A 24,495-nucleotide genomic window follows, 5' to 3' on the forward strand; every position below is an offset into this window, starting at 1 on the left:
AAACTGGACATGTAATATTTGAGACATGAGTAGGTATAAGATATGAGAATACATGAAATCAACCCTTCTACAGTTTTCATGATTGGCATAAAATGATCGATATAAAATAAAACCTTCGGTAGTTTTTAAAATATAAATCACATCACAAAAATTTACATCAGACATTTAACGAAATACGTTAAATGTCTGCTGTAAATTTTTCTTGCAATAAATAAAGACTCAGCATTGAACATTGAAATATTGGTTAAGCAAAGTGAGATATTATGGTGACGTAACTGCGTCTCCCGATATTTTTCGAAGACACTTTAGGTCTCTATTCTTGTATGTCTGTCGCCATTAACCTTTAGAAAATGGAATTTCTCTGGTAAAAGCATGTCCTGGGTGCACAAATTAAATTATAAATATGTAACAGTTTTAAAAAAACATAAATTACATCTTAGGTGTAATATGGTGGTATATTTTATACGTGGCAAATAAAGTAACAGGGATGTAATTAAGGACTAGATATGCTGTAACGAAGAAAAAAGAATTTAACTGGCGACGAGAAAAATATACGGCGAGGGAATTTTAAAAGCTCTAGTGCTAATGTACGACACAATGTAATTGGTGCAAAAAGGATTAGTGTTTAAGACAGCTGTAAGCGTGAAAAAACTCGTGAGTGAAAAAAAAAGAACGTGTGGATGCCGCGTTAAAGAGGAGAACACCAAAGAATATGAATGACAATTAGGACAAAATGAAACGTCTGAATCTTGATTTGATCTTAATCGAATTAAAAGCGTCTCATTGGATTTCTATGAAAATTTCTCTTTTTATTTGCTATAGGAAGCCTCATTGCATTCGGATCCTATCGTACAATCAAGCGCAATGGAATGTCACATGTCGCCTTTAAAAGAGGTCTTTCTCTCTCCTTCTCGGTTTTATGCGAGGCTGAGGGTTAGCTGAGGCTAGATAGAAATTTACAAGATCATATCCCTTTATGAGATTCTTCCCGTTCTTTTCATCGCGGCTCGTAGTCACTCTTTGAAGGAGAATCGCTTAATTGCGCAGTGCCATCACGAACTCTGGTGGAATAAAAGCTTTTCCTAGCAGTTTCGCTGAATAAGAATGAGCTGCGCGGCAATATCGATTAGCGCACATTGGACGAGAGTTTATAGAAAGATAGAGCTCTGTTTTATTTGCACGTTTAGCATTATTTTCTTATTTGAAGGCCCACATGGAAGTCCTTATTTAAGAAGTCAGAAAAGAAGCCCGCGAGAAGACACACTAAATTGTGTTATTGATATACAAAATTATAAAATATTGTAAAATTCAATAATAAACATGTTTGGTATTTTTCGGTTAAGCATCGGTAATAATAAATATTAGAAAATTATGCCCAAGTTTAAAACTTTATCCACGGAGAAGGATAGTTTTAGATGAAATTACACATTGAGCGTTTATTGTTACAAACTGCTTAAATTTAAGAATAAGAATATCCAAGATTAAGAAAATTCCGTGAAACTGCGATAAATGCAGGTTCGCGTGTGTCTACGCTATTGCTCTCACAGTTTAGTTACTATGAAACTTGCGTTAGAAAGGGGGATAAGCACAGATCGGAATAATAAAACGCGATAATTAAGTTAGGTTGCAGTCTCGTAAGTAAGCGGGAATTAGAAAGTTTTTTAAATTAAGAAAGCTATGTCGCGGTTGGAGTGATAGGATACAAAAATTGCTCGGACGCGCCACGAGTAAGCGAGAATTAAAACTTATTACTACATTTCTCCAAGTTTGTTTTTGTGTTGGGAAGGAGAGAAAATCACATAATATAAATTATCACTCTCTGTCGGAAAAGCGAAGTACTGCTTACATAATTATTCGCGTGTCATCATTGAAATAAAAAAAACACATAATTCTGAAACGGTCCTTTTTAAAATTTGTACGTTTATCAAGAAGAATAGAATCCTTCACCATTTTGATTTATCTTATGTGTTATTTAAAGGAAATTACAATAATTGTTTGTTGAATCAATTATATGCGAATGGAATGTAAATCACCATTATTTATCGAGTGGAACAGGCCCTCGTTACAGAATAAAGTGTTTAAACCGATTTCAGGGGAAAAACGAAGAAACTTTAGTAGAGACGTGAGGTGGGTTGAAAATTTACCAATATCAGCGAGAAGTATACCACTCAAGGTGTGCGATATTCGACAGAACTGCCGAGACGATTTACCCTGATTTCCGGCGGTCTACCGAGATGGCGATACCTAGGTCGTGGTTGGCACACAGCACACGGTCACCCGATGCAAGCATTCGAAGCACGACTAAATTTCGACATGGTGCAGCAAGGTCGCATTAAAGCGCAAGTGCACTTTCACTCTACTCTGCTGTCATTCTCAACAGCGGAATGTTTCACGGATATAAGTCAAGGTACTCGCTGGAAGGAAAACGCGCGGTTGTTTTAATTCGAGTAGCACAGCTGCTGTGGTACCTCTCAATTTAGCAGTTTGCCCTCGTGCCTCGAAATCGAGGTCAACAAATGGTGCCGCTTTAAGATAGCATGCATTAGTTGTCGTAAATGATCGACGAGCTCCGTCGAAAGCGTAAAACCAGATTGATATTTTGGAAAGCGCCCTATGTGTAATTCTCTTATGAGAGATATTCTCCCATCAGATTCGACAATGTAAATCTCGTGTTTAATTAAATAACATTGAGCTTATTTGTTGTTACAATATTCAAACTGCGAAAAATGATTTTTCGAAAACAAAAACATCGTGCAGTATCAATTTCACGAATAAATTATTATTACTAAGATCATTTATGATTGATTTATGCACGTGTGCGTAATTATGCGTATATTTACAAATGTTTCGCTAAAATTTCCGTTATTCTCTTCTCTTTTATGATGAAATATAAAGAATAATTATTAATATAAATATGCTAAATCTTTTGTTAAATATCTTTGAGATATATTTCGAAAACAAACTGAATGTTAAAACTGATATTTTGTAAAGCCACTAGACTATACAGGTAAATAGCAATTACGCGAGTTTAGATTTATAACGTTGACTGATGACTTAAACTCGTCAGTTTCCCCGGATTTTTTTACTCGACCGAAAGAGAAAAGACAATGATAGCGAGGGATCTGGGAGGTTAAGCCAATTTTGACGGGATGATACATCACGTAACGCACGACCTTTTCGCCAAACACTCCCGGCCTTTCCCTCCTATAAGAGTAACAATTTGTCCAAGAGTCGACACCTTCTTGCCCTCAATGTTGAAGCTCTGACCCTTTTGCAGAATCAGGATGACGGATCAAAAATGCAGATTTTTACCATGGTTGAATTGAAAAAAATTCCTGATTCGTCGATATGAAAAATAACGCTTCCTAATAGAATATGATTATTTATTCTTCTATTTATTATCATTTCTTATAAAACAAAACGTATTATTATTAATAGAATTATTAGAATTATTATATTTATAGAAGAAGAATAGAAGAAAAATATATTTCAGAAAAATATTTATTTAAATTTATATACACATATAGAGAGGTGTTATATGAGATAAATTCTGACTCAAGAGAGTTTTAAAGATAAATTAAGATTAAATTTGTTCCTTTTTGTTACATCACTCAGTCTCAGTACCAGCGCTGCAAGCGTTGCAAGCTCGTTGAATAGTTAATATCGTGAGCTTATGGGACTATATTTTCGAGCAGCCTTTATAACGCAGAAAATGAAGCTCGTCGAAATTATAACAGTTCCGAACTCGACTTTGGTGAAAACCACAGATGTTCGTACACGAGTAAGTGTGCACACTTAAACCGAGAGCAGGAATGGGGAGAAGAGCGGTATTAATTATTTTCCCAGCAGTAAATTCCCTTGTTTGCGATCCACTCGACTTTTCGCAACGTATACTCGAAATACACGTACATGCACTTACGACACGGGGTGCACGGTGCCGCTTCACCGGGAAAAAAAAGAAACAACCGCACACAAATCGATATACGGTGGCAAAAGGGGAGAAATCACGAGTGGGTAGATCGATCCTCATTTTCCTCGCACCGATGGTTACGAAAAGATATTCGTTCGGTTCTATATACAGAATTTTTCGTCGACGTGAATCAATACTCGTGCTAAAAAAAGAATCGGACGCTTAGGATTAAATTTAGATACATGAACTTTCTTCCTTAAGATTTTAAATCAAAGAAAGCTATAGAGAGAGAGAGAGAGAGAGAGAGAGAGAGAGAGAGAGAGAGAGAGAGAGAATTACTGAGCTACGTTCATCAATCCAAGTTCTTTTTTCCATATAAAGTTTTAATCTACTTAATGAATCTTAATGAGATGTATAAATAGGCGACAATCACGCTAGGTCTTCACTAATTTCAATCTGAGAATGATTTAGTTTTCAAATGAGGGCACGAGATTTCATCTCGCTTTCATTATTATCAGTAAGAAGTCTTTGGATACGCTCTCGCGTAATTAATCCTCAAGAGATAATGATACCAACGATAACTTACAATTGGGAGCCCCTTCGCCGATTGCGCCTCTCCTCATCGGGCACGAGAACGGGTTGCGACACGGGCGGTGCCACCGCAGGTGCAGATGACGAGTCGAGCTTAATCATCTTTTCGTCGTCGGCCACGACCTCGTAGGGCATCACCGGCTTTACGGCACGGAAGGAGGATCTGCGCGCAGTTGGCCGCTCTTCAGATTCCCGGGCACCTACGAGAAAGTAGGCTATCAACGACGTTTTCAGGCCAATTATATTATCTCTGAAATATTTCATCTAACTCGCCGGAACGAGTAAAATCTGAAATTACTTAAAAATCGCTGCTGATATAATGAACGTAGAGTTAAAGAAAAAAACGTTTAGAGCCTTGAGACACGCAAGAAAATCAAGCCGACGTTGAGAGACAAGAATATCCAGTTAGTTGGCGAGAGAGATCGGAAAGAGATTAAGTATATCCGAGAGAAATGAAATGATCGTAGCGTTTCCGCACCGAAGCACAATGTGGATCGAGTGAGACTGCTGCGTTCCTTTATAACGCAGAAAGCAATATCTGGAAACGGTACTTGAAAAGTATTTCGAAGCAGCAGGGAAGCGTTGTCATGTAGATTATATGCATAAGCTGGAACACTCTCGTTTGACTTGGATAACAAAATTACAGTAATATCTGATTTTTCATCGTGGTCTTTGTTCGTCAGGACTGTTTTTATAGTTATTTTATAAACGTTCTTTTAGACGATTAAGTATTCTGAATAAAGGTTATATTAATGTTGTTCCATCTTTAATGATTTGATGGTTTTTATTAGAGCTCATTTTTCATTCCCCTTTTCTTTGAATTGTTTAAAAAAGGTTATGATTATTATAGTAGTTTTGAGGTGAAGATTTGTTGGGATGGTTTTACGAATTGGATTGTTAAGATTGTTTAGTGGGGCCTATTCATTGTATTTATTTTCAATTGTTATACATGGGGGTGGTTTTAGAACACAGAGGAGGAGAGGAGCTGCTACTAATGAGGTTAATGGGTCTATTTTACATTTTTATCCTTTGTTATTATTTTTATTGAATTTATATATATATATATATATATATATGTAATAATTTATGAAGGGATAGTATAAATTTAAGATTTAGACAGAATAAAAAGAATTAAGAATTAGGAATTAAATTTTAACAATTTAATTTTAAAGAATCACAGATAGCGAATTAAAATTTTTTATCATGTGCGAGCATCGCTTAATTGATGGATTTTACATCATATCGAGCTAAGTTATCATACTGAAGCAAAAATATCATGATCGTCAATTGGACATGTAAAAGCTGGCAGGGGAGCTTGGAAGATTTGACGCGTACGTGCATGAGTACTGATGAACCGTGTTAAGCTCTTCACGCTTCTAGCAACGCATCGGAAATAATTTTCACAGGAAATTCGTTGTAAGTTCTTTGTGCGTACGACCTTTTGATACAACGGAAGCAAAATAGAGATAGGAGAGAGAGAGAGCGAGAGAGAGAGAGAGAGAGAGAGAGAGAGAGGAAGAGAAAGGCTGAATTTCCATGTCGAGCTTGTTTGATGCTTCCGATCACGCAGACTGGCAATATGTGCGCGTAGTATTAAAGTTATAAAAGTTACACAGAAATGGCTCTCTGAACTTGCGATACGCGCCCAATGGATGTATCGAATGCATGAGAATGGATATTCTGAAGCATTCCTAGCATTCCGCACGTTCGTCAAAACTTATTTCTGCGGGAAATTTTAACGGTGTGCTCTCGACGATCAGCTGTAAACAATTTGTCGACGTATTGAAATTTTTACTCTTACTTTAGAACATTTTTAATATCTAAAAATGACGAGTGTGCTCGAAATGCGATCATGCAGCTAGCCGAAACGGAAATTGCGACATCGTGCATTGTGGTCTCCCGTGACAGGAAGGTCGACCAAAAGTAACGCGGCTGTATTGTCGCGGCCGAAATAGCCTAGCTTAGTGAAAATCGGCTTATTCATCTCTTCCAAGCTGCTTGGCTTTGATGACAAAACGCCGGACGGGGCGCATCCATATGATGGAGCGAATTATATTCACGACAAAACAGAGGACGGAATGAACAATGAACGGAGGACGGAGTTGCCGCTGTTTGACAAGGTCTATTCGATTATTTCTCCAGTATTCGCCGTCCTTAGGGCCCCTCAGAGCGTAACCATCTCCAACTTGCCGCGAACGCCACTACGATAACTCGTAAACGTGCAATGTGACGCAGAAATCGGAGCATGTGTTGTACCAGTTTGCTATTGCTACCGGAGGGAAGCGAGGGAGAAGATGGAAATTTCGGTACTGCCGCCAGCTGCCAAAGTTCTTACCGGGAATAGCCCGAGAGATCGAAGGGGGAACACCCCGTGAGAGGATTTGCGAGGAATTATGCGTACTCTATATACTTGATACCGGCATGACTACCGATAAATACTTTTCGCTGCTTCCAGGAGGAAATCTCTGACGTTTAAGTTATGCCGAACAGTTCCGATATTTCAAACCTGAAGCAAAAATATGCGATGGGGGAAATGCGTTTAAAAACACGTTTGAAAACGCAGTTTCTATCCGTCAGGAAACCAACACGTTCCAAAGTGCAAACCAAGATATCGTAGGATACAGTTTATTAAATTTACATGTTTAGTGTAATACGTTTTCAATACTAAAAGAATGTTTCGGGAAAAATTAAATCTTGTTCGAAAAATACGAAAACATTTTTTTTCATGTGTTTCCTTGAATATCGCGTACAGTTTTTGCGTTGAGATGTAACGAAAAGACACCCTCGCTAAATTAAAAGTGCAAACTTCCGACAAGAACGAATATATTTTCTTATCTGGTGTAATAAATTCGCAAACATACCCTGCGCTGACATGGAGGCTCTCTGCTGGGCAGCGGCGATGGCCATCGCGTTAAGGCCACTGCCTCCGGGTGCGGCATAAACATCGTAAGCGGATGCTCGTCTTGGCAGCTGAACCGGAAGTCCTAGGCCGGTATCGGGGTGCGTAGGCTGCGCGCCACCCCCGGCCATCGCGGCTGCTGTTTTGATTTCGTCGTCGTAGGATCGCTGTCTGGTCACGCGAGATTTACGACGAACCGTGCCACCTCCTCGACGAGCGCGACGCCGACGCTCCTCCTCGTCGTCCAGATCGCCGGCTTCCTGCTCGGCTTTATCGAGAGAATTGGAACGTGTCATACTTTAATTATGTATAATATATCGATTAATTGTCCAATGCAATTAACGTGGACGATCAGAAAATATTGGGTCAGTCAAAAAGTTTGGTTCTCGATATTTATGTCAAATTTTATTTTATTGCATTCAGAAACAAATGAGGTAAATGTTAAGATTTACCTAATTTGGGGGCGACCTCATCATCATCAATCGTTCATAATAAACAACGAGCGACGGCTAAAACTTCTTGCAAGTTATATTCTCGACAGTATATGTCAAGGCTCAAATCGAGACGAGGTCATCTCTCCTAATCTTAACATTCACAAATTATTCATCAATCAGTAATCGCCATATCGTTGTCTATAATCATCATTATTGGTTGTCTATGATCATGATTATTGGTGATTACTTAGTTGATGAATAATTTGTTTTTATGGAATGTAATAAAGTAAAATCTAACGCAAAAATCGAATCGAACTTTTCGACTGATCCAACAATATCAAGCAGGATAAAAAATAAGAGATTTAGAATCCATTTTCATTTCAAACAGGATTTCTTACTGCGAGGAGGATTAGTGTCGAAAAGGATTAGGCTTTAATTTGCAACTGCGAGATTGAATTTAATTGTTGCGCGGGGTTGTCGTGACATCTGTATTCGCGTGTGAATATGATATGGAGAAACAAGCGATGTTTTGTACTAACGAGCAAGACAATCCTTACCACCCTGAGTCTGAGCCGGCATAACGACCCTTTGAGGGCTGGTCGCTCTCCCTCTGTCGGAGACCTGATGACGATCGGGCGAACCACCTCTCGACTTGCTCTTCCGGTCCAAATCACGCTCCCATCTGAGCTCCTCGCGGCGTTCTCCTGCAACCTTTCGAAACTACAACATTACGACACAAATTAGGGCTCGATGCGGGAGACGTTACCACATGTAGGCCGTGAGTAAGGGTGGGGAAGAAGCCACAGCATCCCCAACAACACGGCAAGGGTGGGTGGGGGTGCAAGATTAGGCAGCACAAACTGACACCTAAAAGCTGACGGTTAGATTAACGCGAAAAGATCAGCTATGACTCTGGGATACATGTTGGATGATCAAATGAAGCTACGCGACTGTATTTGAATTATTACTGAATTAAAATGTTCCAATGAAACTGTTAATTTTTATACATATAATATTTGATATCACGAGTTATGAGATACTATAAATTTATGAAAATTACAAACTTTATTCATACCTGCCATTTTTTATATATTATTTATTATTCTAAATTAATCAGAATATTTATTAATATTAAATTATGCTCGAGAGGGATGAACAATCTCTGATCTCTGATTACATGTAAAATTACTCATTGAATTTTCTACTGCACAAGTTTCTAATTATCTTCATAACATAGAGAATCATTTGGAAAAATAGCGAAATACTTTTAGAAGTGAGACAAGCGATTGCACCATGTTCGAACGTGACGCGGATCGATTCTACGTGGCTAAAATAAACTTTGTGCCACCCGCGAGCTGTGCAACAAAGACATCGCAAGCTTTAAAGCCGGTTAACTGCCCGTAGCTGATGAAACTTAATAACGTGTCCCCGACGCGCTTGTGGATAACAAGGAGAAGGACCGCTCACGGTAACACGACCGAGAGCTCGCGATAATAGCGAAATGGCCACGTCCGAAAATTAACTTCGTCCGGGTTTCGTCACGCGATCCCGCCGTGTGCGCGACATAATTACACGCCGGTAACAATTAAAGTGAGAGCAAAGCGCGCGCGTATGCGAATTCGAAAGGGTTTCGGTATTAAGGCTCCATTAGAGTTCGAGATCCAGGGCAAGGGATGCTGCGATGCCGCGCACGTCTCTCTCGTTCACCGGTGACGAGTCGCTGCTACTCATCGGGTGGATGCCGGCAATTCGATCTTGCTCTCGAGCACCTGCCGTGCGCATACATATTCACGGTGATGCGGCTCGAAGGAACATTGTTTTAAAGGTCCGCGATGGCGACGACGACGGGGAACGGCGCAAAGATGCAACGCGTCGCGGTAATGTCCTCTCGATGAGATGAGAAACCGCGTTATAACCGTACTTCGTAACCACACGGTCCATTCGATGAAAACTGGGTCACCGTTTTCGTTACGACGTAACGTAACATGTGCCGCAGCATATATCGGTGGTTTTCGGAGTGCGAGGCGCGCGCGCGCGACACTGAGATGCATCGGATACTGTGCACGTTGCGCATCACTCAAGACGCTCAGCCAATGGTAAATTATCCAATAGGCGTAGCCGGCACGTCAAAGTGCACGTAGGTAGTTCAGAAAGCTAGTTACTAGCTATGTATAGCGTGTCCTGGAAGCGTAAACGCCGAGTGCCGAATGTAATTTTAATCTGGATGCATGCGTGTCGCATTCATAGTCATGCGAAACAACGAAAAATCGGCGGGACTACGGTGAAGCTTACTCAACGATTAATTCAATCAAAGTCGTAATCCGAATCCTCGTAAAAAAGCACAAGTTCTTAAAAATTTATTAGATTCTATCGGTGCGACGACACGAAATAAAATCGTGAAGGCAAAACCCTTCTCGATCGAATATATCGAAATGAACACGTAAACATCATCTATAGGATTTGCGTAATCCGGGTAAATCGATCATCGGCGATCGGATTTTAATTACAAAATTATTGCGGCGTCTTTGTAATTGAATACTTATTTTTGCACCGTTCATAAACATCACGATTGCATTTCCGCAATTTCGCCAGCGGCACTGCAGTTGGTCCATTTCATCTCTATATCCAGGAACTGGCAGCCGTGACGTGCGAGTGGCATCGAAGTGGATTGAATCTCGAGATGAAAAAAGCACCATCGACAATTATCGCGAGGAAGATAAACGCGCAATGCGTTCTTCCCTGAACGAACGCGAGCAATAAACTCCAGAATTAGCGTTCACTCTCGTAAAACGAAGCACTATAATCCTTTCGGGTGCACTTACGTAAATGTACGTATGCGTACGTATGCGTAAATGCTCGTAGGACGTATTTCACGTCACTACACTCTGATAAAGCGGATTTGGAATGGTGAATCCACCTCCTCGTGTCTTTTGCGTCAAGCATCGAACTCGTCGAGTGAACGACACTGAGAGTGACATATGTATTGACTGTCGAGGAGGATTAGGCTTCAATTCGCAACTGTTTCATAAAGATATTTTTTCATTGCAACTCATGAGTCATACCTTGAAACCGCAAAAACGAACACGAGAAACTCGAACGACACTAGCTGTGAATTTGATTGAATGATATTGAAAGTATTCTGTCCTCATTTTATTACGTTTATTCTCAAAACGTCGCACTAATCAATTACAAAAACAAGACTATATGTTATATTGAAAAATTCTGAAAATGTATCTCTCGCAGGAGGCAAATTTGTTCAATTGTACGCGATAAGCCAATGGAAAATAAATACCAGATTTATTTTTAGAAACGTGAAAGCTTTGATTTTATATTTTTTCGCGCATTAAGTCGTTCTATTCGATATACGGTCGTAAAAAAATGTTCGATTCTACCACTTTCATTCTTTCGCTTTTATCGATTTACAGCGGCAATTTCTTTCTTATTTTAATTTCATTCCACTTTCTTTCGTTTCCGCAGTCGTTTCCGCTCTCGTTTTCCCCTGATTATTCCGCCAAGCGACAAAAACGTCGATAACTTCTCAAAGTACAGCATCTCTCGCTGTCACAAAGTTGTCGACTTGCAACGATCTAAGTCACAGCCTTAAATGTGGCAATCGATATAACTTCTGGAGCTTCTGGATAAATTTAAAAAAAATAAAAAAATACATGTATATGTATATACATACATACATAGACTCACATAAAATAATTCGCAGGATTATTTTAGCCGAAAAATAATGACAATTTTAAATTAGCCACTCATAGTACATTTCGACAAGTGAAATGAAAGATTGATAATATTATCATTAATTTATTCATTTTTAATAATGATTTTCTTATTTCACATTAGCTCGTAATGGTGTAGAATTTTATTTGATGATATCAGAGCAGGATGACGATATCTTCAGTTTATCTTGCGGAGCCGTAAGGAATATTCGATTTGTGTGCATTACAATATACTATATTTCCGTCTGTATCCTTCGAACTCGCGTTTACGATTGTCACGAGGCCGCACGGTACTTGCATGTCCGTTAATTATCCGTCTGAGTGTCGAGTAATGAGAAGTCTGATTTGCACACACGTGCGACGAATACGTCAGTGTTTGTGGGTGCGCGTTTGTGGATGCTTTGTTCATGCGACGAGTGTGCACGGTCTGTGAGATCTCGTCGAGAGTAGAGGAACTCAGTAGTGGAACTCAGCGTCGAGCTCGACAACGACAGAAGCGGATCGCGTTAAAGCTGCATGTGACGAAAATAATCGTTGATCGTTCGGATAATTTATGTGACTTCGTATGAATTATCGAGACTCTTTGAAAGATTCACCGCAGTTCAAACAGCACGCAGCATTTCCTTATCAATTTATGGAGTTTACGAATAAAATGAGTGAAAGTGCAATTTGTGCACAGAGAAAAATGTTTTGATTGTACCAACAAGACGCATAGAATGCATTTTGGTTAAACCAAGCAGAAGTTCTAGTTATCACGATGGGACTGGATATTTTATAGAACTAGAACATTTGATAGACTATAATTTCTAGGAATTCTGATTCGTCCATTTTCCAACAGACAGTTGAACCTACCAGATTTCTAATTAATGCAATCAGATTTTTTTCAGTGTACGAATATCATTTTTTCCGCACAATTTTTCTGGCAAATATTATCGTCGAGATTTCTATTGTGATAACAGTCAAGAGTCAAATCACTATCAAATCAATGACACTTGATTGCTGATTGCAATCGGAATGGAATAATTCAAGATCCTTCTTGATGTGCGACACGACCTGCACTTTGTTGTATAATGCAATGGCGTGCAAGAATCGCGAGCATTATGGAGTATGCGTCGGAGATAACAGCAAAGTGTAGCTTAAAGCGTTCAAGCGGACACTCAAAGCACGTTACACGTTGACTCGTTTCGCAGGGCTAATTCAGCAACTTTAATTTCAAGCATGGCTGCCACGCACGAACGTTTTCGCGTATACACATCCCTTAAGATGTTAAATTATGCACCTCGCTGGGAAAAGGGAATCTCGTGCGATGATGAATCGTGAGTAACATCGAAAGCCAGCCAAACGACACGGTGCGCACGTAAAGCGTGGCCCTTATCTCATAATTCCACAGATTACATAGTTTTTTTTTTAATTTATCGCCAAAGAAGACCAATTTTGTATCGTTGAAGTTACTTTCACTAAACAGGAAAAACTCATCTAAATTGATGCGTACAATTAGGAGATTCGCGAGGATCAAGAAAGATTAAATCGCATTGAAGTAGTTAGTAGCATCATCCAACTTTCATTTTGTCGCTCAAACGACACAGATCGTGGTGGGTCGAGTATTTGCTTACCTTTTCGAGTTCTTTGAGACTGGCCGGTGAAACGTCAGAATGCCTTCGGATTTCCGGACTTCGCGGTGGAGCGAGTCCGCTTCCGAGTGCGCCTATTTGGCTTCCGGTAGGGCCAAGCCGGGCATCGCTGTGCCTCCTCTGGAGCGCTTCCAGAATTGGCACGTCCAGCAGCGAATCCGTGGATTCCTGCGTTACAATCGGCTGGTCCCTCGAGGCGATCTTTCGACGACAAACGCTACATCGCCAGGAAGACTGCAACATTTTGCGGAAACGAAATCGCTTATTGATGGAATGCCAATATTTATTGACTCGATTTGTATATCACGCGGACCTAATAGTGAGATTCATGCATCCTCAATAAAGGCGAGGCTATTTCCGCCTGTAGGAAGCGTGAAAAATGGTGAATGGAGCGCGCGAATGCAAATCTTCAAGTTTACTATAAACGTATTTCCATCATATTCTGATATGGCGATTTTTCTCGCGATTCCGTATAATGTAAAATGCTCCGTTTTATCAAACGTTCCGTTTTAGAATGCGCGCATATTTTCAACGAATTCCAGATGCAGACACGTTGCGCGTCAGCAACAAATGGAATTGTGAGAGAAAGCTCAGAATAGTTACGTGCATTTTACAAAATTTGCGTTACCTGCAGGAATGTCGTGTAAGGATTTGCCATTTATTATAATTTGGCATGAGATTAAATGTTCTGCAATGTTGCGTTCTGTACTGAATTAATCAATTACGCGTGTAATTAGAATTAATGCATAATAATGGATTAACACGCGTGTATTGACGAGCACATTGCCGCTAAACCAATTAATCTTCAGCGTCTTAATTAGCTGCAGAATCAAATCGCGTGAATCGTAAAGAAATTTCTGTTATATTTTATATTATTTTTTTATAATAATTTATGAGTTTAAGAAAGGTTTCTCACGAAAATACCGATTCATGCATTTGGCTTTCCTGAGGAAATTTACAGATTTAATCGTGGACACGAAACGTGGAAGTCTCGGGAGAAGTAACATTATTGTTTCAGCGCTTTCGGGGAGGGGGGAAGCTTGGAACGATCGACGAAGTGAAAGTTGCGGTAATTTTCCACCGTAATCTACTGTACGGGTGGCACATTGCCTACCGAAATAGGCAGAGATTCCCCATAACGACGAAATACAACGGGAGAGATGGCGAGAGTGAAAATTAGTGAGCAACGGTGGTGGATGTGATTTACACGAGTTAGCGTTAGGCCTGGTATTAGGGTAGTTTGTTCATTCGTGTCACCGTGAATCCTCAGCTTTTCTTGTCACACGATCGGCTGACAATTAATTTCCCTTCTCACGCTTATGCTTCGACGGCATGAGCGTCCGCAGGGGAGGGCAAGACTGGGCATTTGCCCTCCCTCCCTCCCCCTAGAATCAGCAAACAATTAAACATTTGTTCTTCCTTGAAATAAAGAAGAAAGATACCAGATTGCAAACGTAACGCACGCTTACAGCATCTACCTTGTCGCGGTGAGAAAGCTTTTACCACCAAAAGATGTATAAATTTTTAATTATAAGTATTTTAATTCTGGAAGTAAAAATCTCTAAAAAATATCCTACGGACGCCCATGTTCGACGGATTCAACCAGCGGAATCTTCGTTCTTCTATGCAAACGTTTTCATAAGTGGAATTCAGTATACGAACTATTTGTATAATATTTTGTTGACTCGTATATAATAATCATGAATGACGCATGCATGCTTAAGTGCGTGCATTTAGCTTGCGAAAGTTTATAATCGCATGAAATATAATTATATGATAAAAAGTATCAAATATGCAGCATGTTTGAAACTTTGAATAGATGAAGAGTGATGTGAGCGATATAATGTACATAATGGAACATAAGAATTTATTATTTACATATCATTATTATATATATATATATATTATATCGAACAAAATGGCCGACTCTCATCGTGCTAATAAAGTCGTATAAATAAGGGTGCAAATACTCAGCAACGATAGAATTTCGTGATAAATTACGACTTTCGAAATTAGATTTTCGCGTTTGATTCTTCCTCATTGGTCGTCTTCGATGTTTTTCTTTCATCCGCTTCGGCAATTAATTTGTGTCCAGACGCCATCCAATCTCGTTTTATGGCAATATTTACCGACGGGAAACAATGAACAAGCCGGTTAATTAGAAATGGAGGCGTGCAAACTCACCGGATCGTCGGAATTCGTTGTCGTCGAGTACGACGCGCAGTCCTCGCAGACCTTGTGTTGACACTCGCAACAAGTTCGCGAAACCTCCTCAGGGCCGAACGACTTTCGACATACTCTACAGTCGTCCCCGCTGCTTGTCTTTCCACCCGTTTCCGACTTTCTGGAACATCAGAACCGATCAACTCCATTAAATCCATGCTTTCTTATTCACCGCAATTATCCCAAGCTAATTATCGAACACGATGCGAGCGACGATGTTTCGTCGAACGGTATGCCCGTTATTTGAACAAGCCACGGTCCTTAAATGGACGCGGCATATTAAATATCGTTCCCAAGGGATGCACGGAGCAAACCGCGCTGAGTAAACGATAAAAGACAGGAAGAGGTTGCGCCTGTTTAAATTAACAGTGAACTTCGCGGATCGTCTTCCCTATGAATAACATTCATCACCGTACGCTCGCGCGTGCGTTTCCAGCGAATAAATGCTCGCATGAGCTAGTGTAACTTGTACATTAAGCGCAAAGGATTATCACTTGGGTGAAATGTCTTCAGCTGCATCGTGTCACTTAATGGAATAAACTCCGTTGCACGAACATTGGAGCTGTCCCAACAAGCAAGACTGCTTATTAGATGTTACGTAAGATGCAATTATTTCAATGAAACATGAAAGACGTAATGTTTACTGTGTGAGTATTAAACGTAACATGCGCAGAAATTTACGGTTCCGATAGAAAATCAAAATTTCGACTAATAACAAATTGAAAGGAATTGAAGGAGTAGGGTGACAATAAAAGTAGAGGAGAATCCCCTATTATGAGATATGCTCCTAATATGAGATAATGGGGTTTCTGCTAAACTATTGAGCACCATCTGTTAGTTCCACCATGAACTTATTACTCTTGGTGTAAAATGTATTTAGTGAAAAATTCATTGTTCGTTATTGCGTTTAGCCTTTGCAAGAAAAGGTTTGTGAAATTGTGAACATGTCAAAGGAACTTGAGGTAAGTCTTTAAACCTTGTTTATTATATAATAAAGAAATGGTTGGCAATAAATTCAGTATGCAATGATAGAGTAAAATCGTAGTAACAGGAAAATACGCAATTTGTTGAATTGCTTAATTGTAGAGGTTAGATTTCATGATCGCGGAACCGCTAGGCTTGTGGCTCGTATAATGAGACATTCAGGGTACTCTTAATATGAGATAATTATTGCTCAAATATGAGGATTATGTAGTGTAATAAAAAGAAAGAAAATACTACTTAAGGTTAAAGAAAAGTTAATACGAATTTATATTACGAATTTTTGTGTATTTAATTTTTATAGAATCTGACTATGGAGGTTAGAGGAACGAGGAAGCATCGACAGTGGAATCGTGAAGATTTGGCGAAGGCTGTGGTAGCAGTATTTTTATAAAACTATCTAATAAAGTTTTTTAATTGCAATACTGATGTATTTTGCACTTTTAACACCGATTTCTCGAGGTATCTTATATTAGGAGCACACTTTCTCGATCCTGCGTAAAGCTCTTTTTTCAAATTTTTTTAATTTTCAGAAAAAATAATATTTATATTAGATTTTTCATTTCACCAACCTAAAGCTTATTAAATTCTCTTCAAGATAACGTATTAAATTTTTAAATTCTGCCTATAGATTTCCTTACATTCGGCAAAATTGATATGGTATCTCATAATCGGGGACTTTCCTCTAATAGTTTGGAATGTTATAATTTTGGAATTAATAATTTTGAAATGTATTAATTTTGGAAGTAATACTTTTGGAATGTAAATAATTTGAATGGAAATAGAGCGTAGTTTGCTCTAAAATTATCAAAATTGTAAAATTATTAATTAATTGATTATTTATTTATTATTATTTATTGCATAAAATTAGAAGTGAATTATTAAATGATAATCTAATATCTTGTATTGGCTCCAGTGATAAATACGCTCAAACGCAAAATATAAAATCTAATTACACAATACTTGAATCGTAATACTTATAAGGAGTCCCGGCCTAAATAAATCTTGTAAGAGCAGTATTTTTACTTGCATTTGCTATTTGTTGCAATGATATCGTATTCCGAACCTCTGATCAATTGCAATATAATACTCAAAGCAATACGCGTTGCACGTTGTCGATGATATGACAATATGTTTGATGACGTAAAATACATATTCGAATAATTAATCAACTGAAAATTAAGCGAAAATGGAGATATCTTATATTTACGTAATTGCAAAGAGTCAAATTACGTGTAAATTAATGTGTCTGTAGAAAACACGCGCACACACAGCTACACTTAAAATGCTATGCACTCTCCGCGACGTTAAATAATTAATGTTGATTTACAAGTTATAAAATGCCACGATACGCGATGATAGAAAATTTATAGAATTCTCTTTTCAAAGAGAGGCACGTAGAGGCATGTAAATCGCGCATCACAAAAGTAGGGCATTATTCATGCCGTATCAAAGGTAGCGATATGTGCAAAAATGGCAAGAAATATACAACGAATATCTTACAATACATAAGTTATACCTCGACAGAAACTTACGGTTTCAGAGATTCAATCGCGGAAGTCTCCTCTTTGGGCTGAATGTCCTCCACCGGGGTGACCTTGGCCGGCTTCGCCACTGAAAAGAGAAAGGGACATCTTTTATAGCGTCATACTTCACTGAAGATACTGTGTCGGCCCTATCTGCGAGCGCTCTTTTACAAGCTATATCCTTCGAAATTCCCCGCAATTGGCGAATCGATTGCCGCAGACGCTTCCCCGCCCTTCTATCACCTCCGCCGAGTCTTTAAAGTTCCATTTGTATCCTTAAGAGTATCCCCGGAAGGACTCGTTAAATGTTCAACCTCGCCTTCTCCTTCTGACGGAGCGAGCGCCGCGCGCGCGGTGATTTTATCTCGTGCGATTTGCCGAAGGCTTTCCTAATCGACCGGCAACCTTATCGCGAATCTCCGTCGAAAAACGGCCGCGCGATTACCAGAATCGGTCGTTACCGTCGACGAGAACGGGTTCCCGATGTGTATCCCACCGAATACCCCGCCCTCGCAATAAAAAAAAAATACGCTAGAAATTGTAATTGTCAAATCACATCTTAATTTCATTCGCGTCGTAGAGAAAGGTAATGCCATTTCCATAGGAGATTATCGTCCTAATGTTTCATGTTGCACCGTATTGTTTCGTTATTTTTATCGTTGGGTCGAATTACGAAACATTTCCGGAAGTAAATGTTAGCTCGAAGATTTTTTTACTGGTCGCAAGAAGCGTTTTTCAGCATCAATGATATCTCATTGCATTGTACCCGCAACGCTCTCGCAGCTTCTCAATTAACCCAAATATTCTCGCGAGTAACCGGATAATCCATGATTCTTTTCCGTCGCGAGAACCGTCGCGATATGAATTAACAGAATGAAAAAGATTACTGCACCGTCGGTTAAAAGAAAGAAATGAATTTCACTCCTTTTCACGCGCAGTAGGTACTTTCTTTTGCTCTATTGTGCTCCTCTTCTTTTTTCTCTCTCCATTTCTCCATTTCCAGAAATTTAATTCATCGGATGATTGATATTTCATATTTAATGTATAAATTGAATATTTAGTCAATGAATATTTAATATTTAACTTTCATACGGTACTAAACATTTTTGAAATTAAACAATCACGCAAATTTATATGAAGAACAGATTGTGATCCCATTTCGACACTGTGATTAGGCTTTGTAAAATTTCCTTTATAGAGACAGTGAAGTGTGAAAGAAGTAGTTAAAAACAACATAAAACAACTATCAAAAATCAAACGTTTAAATTTTTTTCTCTATTAACACGCAATAATTAATCAAGATATTAATTAACAACAATATCAATAATTAATAAGAATAATAATTTAATTCGGGACATGTGCATATTTACAGTTGAATTAAATTACGGATGTGTTGTTCAATAAAATAATTAATAATATTTTCTGATCATGATGAAAGCAAATGTATCAATGTAGCAATTTAATTTTCTTAACAAAATTAACTCTTTTTTTCTGCTTGATGTCGTAGCATTATTATAAAAATAAGAAATCCGCGTTTGTCTTTTTATTATATACGTTACAAAACGAATTATTGACACAACCGATAGCGGAGCACAACAAAAAAATCCTTTCTGAATGACGTGCGAAGAATGCCAGGATTTTCCTTCCTATAGCAGTTATTACGTTGTCTTTGGGATTCACTGAGTCGCCCGAGAACTGTCCTTATCGCGTTTCGACACGGGACGAATCGTTATCTGTCTAACTGACCGAAAAATTATTGGGGGAACATCTCGACATCCGGAGGGATGGAAATTATCGTTACGAGTTATCCGCTCTTATCTCATGCTCAGTCCAAAATTTATAGGATATATTTGTATAGCTAAAAAAATGAACGATGCTTCAATGAAAATGTACTATTTACTTAAATAATTATTTTATTTGAAATTTACGTTTACGTAGCTGTAAAAGTTTTATTTACATTTAGCTTGAAAAACTAATATATATCCGATATTGCATCATTCTAAACACGTTCGCTGTTTGTTAAAAATATTTTCTCTGATATCAAAATCTCTCTCTCGCTTTGTTATATTATAACCATGTTGAATGCACGCTTCCTGTTTGTGTGCCACATAATGTAAAATAACTGATAAAGCACATACACTTCAATACTCGGGAAACCACACTTTTGAAAACTGATTCCATGCAAAAGTAATGCATGTTGCTCGAGTTTCTTGGAACTATGTCATTGAATCAAAAAAGGAAATGTCTTCTTTATATTTGGTATATTCTGAACATTATATATCTCGAATTTGCCGCGTTGTACGTGACATGGTACTGTTCTTTTGAGACACCTGAATAACCTTAGAAAGGACACGAAGGGTTTCATCCTGGTGATGGAAAGCTCAATGGTGTCTCCTCGAGTTTCCAGTGGAGGCAACTTGAACTTCCTCTTGGCTTCAAGTTTTCGGAAGTGCGATGGTCTGCTACAAACACGCGAGATTTAACTTTCTGGAAGTTGTGTAACGAGAGGTCGACCTCCACCAGGTCACATCACCGTTCCGGTGATCGGTTTAGCTTTTTGAATAGAACGGAAACGTATACGAAATAAGAGGAAGGTTGCAATCAACACAGAATGCAAGAAGAATTGATAAACTTGTTACTAAAAAGTAATTCCATTGAGATGTACAGAGAAATTCTGCACGGATATTTTGTAGAATTTAATTGGTAGAATGATACGCAGTTTTTTCTTCATCGATAAATCGTTATCATTTTTCACAACGAGAGCAATATACTTTACTAACATGTAATTCGAGGAGATTTTAACAGGTAGGAACTTTCTTCCAGGTAGAATTGTGATAAACGCATATACAGGGTGTAACAGTCAACTATAAGTACTTTCGGAAAGCTGCTGCATTTTTCAGCCACTTGACCGATTCTTACGAAACTTGGAGAAAGCATTAAGGAAGGATGAGTTTTATTTGGCATAACTGATGATAATCATGAGTCGTTGAAGAAGTTTATCAAAATCAAAAAATTAAAAATTTTTTATGTGAGCATGCACAAAATTATCTTTGGTATGCCACTCTGTTACTCTTCAATTGTTATCAATTTGTACCAAGTTTCATAATTTCCCGACAAACGCATAGTGTAACGAATATATAGGAAATTAATTCATAATCATCATTCCAATCATAATTTCAAATTTAACGCAACTAAATTTTATTTCTCTTTGTTATGTTGTATAAACATAATATTAACATTAACAATTAACATTATTTCAACATTATATAGAATATATAAAACAAAACACACGTAATCTTTTTTTATTTTAGAATAAATATCTAAAGTATTATAATATGTTAAATATTATGGAAAAATAGGATACTTTAATCATTATCACTTTCTGGTTCAGATGTTACGTCTAAATCTGTTGGCATAGATTCAAAAAAATTTTCGCGGTCGCTATTATCAATAATTACGTACTCTAATATATTAGGATCTAATTTAATCTTTTCGTTGGACTTTTTTCGTAAAGAAGAAAGTTCAGGATCTGATGATAGAAGAAGCAAACTTCGAGAATAGTAATGAGAATAGTAGAATTTCTTTCGACATTTTTCTCTTGGCAGGGATCTTAAAAATGTTAATATCTTAAGAAAGAGCAGCGAAAAGCAGCATAAACTACATGTTAAATAAAAGAGCATAAAAAATAGAATTTTTTATTAGAACAACAAGAAATCGATATTTATCGATATTATTTTTTTAAATTCTTATTCAAAATTCTTAAAAAGATGAAAAATCTGTTTAAAATAAATCGAATTATCCATATTATTATAAATACTGTTTCCTTACATAAAAGAAAAAATTTCAGGATACAATTTTGATTATGTAATACAACTATGCAATGAAGCAAACAATTGTGAATAAATCTCTTTTTTTCGCAAAGCAAATAACTTCGGTTTTGTATATCTAACTTATAAGTCTTCAAACTTCAAAAATGTTTTAAGTTACGTTGTGTATATATTGACTATTGGTCAACTGTTTTAAAATGTCGGAATATTGTACTATTAAAACCAAATGAGGAAAGTGGAAGATTAGTCGAATAGATTTTTAGTTTTGTTAAGAGAAAGTTACATTGTGAAACGGTTCAAAAGTTATTATATAATAATTTATGATGTCGGTTCTCCTCAGGAAATGTTTCGTTAAAAAAGGAAGTGAATAATGAAGTTCTTATAGTTGACTGTTACATCCTGTATGTATAATATATATGCGTTTATCACAATTCTACCTGGAGGAAAAGCTCCTCAAATTACATGTTAATTTTTGCAAAGTATATTGCTCTCGTCGCAGGCACGCAGGCACGCAGGCACGCAGGCACGCAGGCACGCAGGCACGCAGGCACACAGGCACGCAGGCACGCACATATGTATCGTGTGCTTTTTCCCATTTTATCCTGTAAAATCAATACATTTCGTGGTATTTATTTTTCCTCCGCGACTGTAGACGGGCTTTTAATATTTTTCCGATGAACGTCAAATGCAGAACTTTTGAACGGATAAAAATTTCGAAGTTTACGATCCCTGTACTTTATCGAGGTAATTTCAAGGACTTTAACGAAGCCTATGGAAGCCCGCGGAAACGCCAAACGTTATTTCGATAACGTAAAAAGTGTAACGAAATATCGATTCAAAAGGTAAAAATAATAAATACTTGGCTTTCGCGCAATAATCGTAACGAAGGAGAGAATATTTTTAATATTTCAGGTAATTCCAGAAATATTTGCTTGTGTGTACCGGCAACAGACACATCTCGCTCGGCTTTAATGTACATGTAAGTCACATTTCCTCGTGATATTACGTTACGCGTTTACCGCACGTACTTAATGCACACGTAATAAATTTTATTGAAGCTCTTGACGCGGCCGCGAAATGTGTACGTGAAAAGTAATTCATCGACATTCTGCGTTCTGCACAAATTTATTCAATTTCGCACACTTGCACGAAAAATAATATGTTTAGATGCAAAAGGGAATATATTTCGTACGCATTAATTTCAATCCGTCGGAATTGATTACGTATCAGTGACGTTCGACCATTGACGAGAATGTTTGAAGGTGTATTTTCGAATGGCGAATGCAGTCGCCAATAACATCGGCGCCGTCATCACCATTATACGCTAAAAAACATAGCGAGAAGCGCGACGTAGCTCGCAAATATTTGTTGCGCGAATAGTAGCTGGATTTTCCCGAGTTTTCACGCTCTCTAATAAGCTGTATGCACTTAATTGCATGTGTGACATATTTCGCTATTGGACGTTGCAGGTTGCAGCAGAAGAGTCGGTCGATATCGCCGATTGACATTGCGCTCGATTCGGTGCATGATAAACGGACACGTAATTAAAGCTTCGCTAATGTAACGCTGCCGTAATATTAGAGATAACACTGTGCTGATGACCCATTTACAGCGTTTATGCAATTCGATGCAATTAATATTAATGCCGTTATTATTCGCGGTGTATTCTTATAAAATTATATGAAAATATGGTTTTAGTTTAGAACATTTGGCGCACACGTAATCGTATTATGGACAAATAAACAAATAAATGATTGACAAAAATTTCTCGCGACAACTTTTCCTTGATATTAAAGATTCGCTATCGCGTTATCGTCGATGATTCTTAATGAAACGCAAGCTCACACACCGCGACTAATTGAGTAGCAATCTTTCGCCTGCGACGCGCGTTTTTGAAAACGCATCGTTAAACAACTTATATAACGTGGACAATAGTGGTGTTTAATCAAAGATGAAGAGAAATCATCGTACCGTAATGAGGTGTACTACTGCTCGACGATGGCGCGCTATCGGTAGGGCTATTGCTAGTAATTGATCTTCAGGGTACAATCACATTGTTAATCATCGCGGTAATTAATGGAGTAGCGGATCGACGGCAGCGAATTGGCCAGTCGGATGGAATATCGTGGAATTAGCAGTCATGGAGTGTACCTCAATGAGATTGACACGCACGTATCGGGATAATCGAAAATATTGTCGAATGGCAATCGCGGCCAGAATGTCGAGGAGAAACTCTCGCAAAGGACCCGCCGGGATGAAAGGATCAGAAAGCAGATCTTCCAAGATCAGTGATCGCGTAGCGTACTCAAGAAGGCGTGACGGAGAGGATGGATGGGTGGGACGAAAATCGATAGCAGATCGAGACTGAATTTGAATTTTACGTATGACGTAAGCACGTAAGCATCGCGAGAGCGAGAGCGGGAGAATGGATAGACTGCTCCGTGTTACCTCCGTGAAGCCCCGGAGGGTTGATTTGGGTTTCCAAGTCACCGACAAGCCCTAGTGGAAGAGGCTCCGGAGAGGATCCTCGGAGAGAAGGAGAGTCGTCGCAAAGTCAGAAATCCGCAGAAACTACTCTTAATCGGCCGATAAACACGAGTCAGCTGCGAGGCAACTTGCGCGACAACGCTGCCTTTCGAAAGCGACCTACTTAAAGCTGCAGCTGGAGTTGCGGCTTTATTGTGATTTAATTAGCAACAAGAATGGAACACGAACTTTCAATCGCTTTTGATGTCGCGACAGTCCACG

At 38.5% G+C, this 24,495-nt stretch overlaps 1 protein-coding gene across 9 annotated transcripts in view; it reads right to left on the reverse strand.

The window, feature by feature from the left end:
* The window catches only part of LOC105281988 (regulating synaptic membrane exocytosis protein 1), a 105,075-nt gene that overhangs the window by 61,724 nt on the left and 18,856 nt on the right, over nt 1–24,495 (reverse strand). For 8 of the 9 annotated variants that reach the window (XR_003406802.1, XR_003406799.1, XR_003406798.1 and 5 more), the window contains exons 3-8: nt 17,930–18,008; nt 15,375–15,534; nt 13,173–13,424; nt 8,392–8,554; nt 7,363–7,668; nt 4,497–4,701 (exon numbers count right to left, since the gene is read on the reverse strand). Coding sequence is in view for 4 of the 9 variants with exons in the window: in XM_026971225.1 (XP_026827026.1) it covers nt 4,497–4,701; nt 7,363–7,668; nt 8,392–8,554; nt 13,173–13,424; nt 15,375–15,534; nt 17,930–18,008 (1,165 nt within the window). In the remaining 5 variants the exon portion in view is untranslated. The remainder of the gene's footprint in view (nt 1–4,496; nt 4,702–7,362; nt 7,669–8,391; nt 8,555–13,172; nt 13,425–15,374; nt 15,535–17,929; nt 18,009–24,495) is intronic. The other variant, XM_026971226.1, reaches the window with a different exon arrangement.

Source organism: Ooceraea biroi, chromosome 7 (genome assembly GCF_003672135.1).
Source record: "Ooceraea biroi isolate clonal line C1 chromosome 7, Obir_v5.4, whole genome shotgun sequence".
In the NCBI taxonomy this organism is placed as follows: domain Eukaryota; kingdom Metazoa; phylum Arthropoda; class Insecta; order Hymenoptera; family Formicidae; genus Ooceraea; species Ooceraea biroi.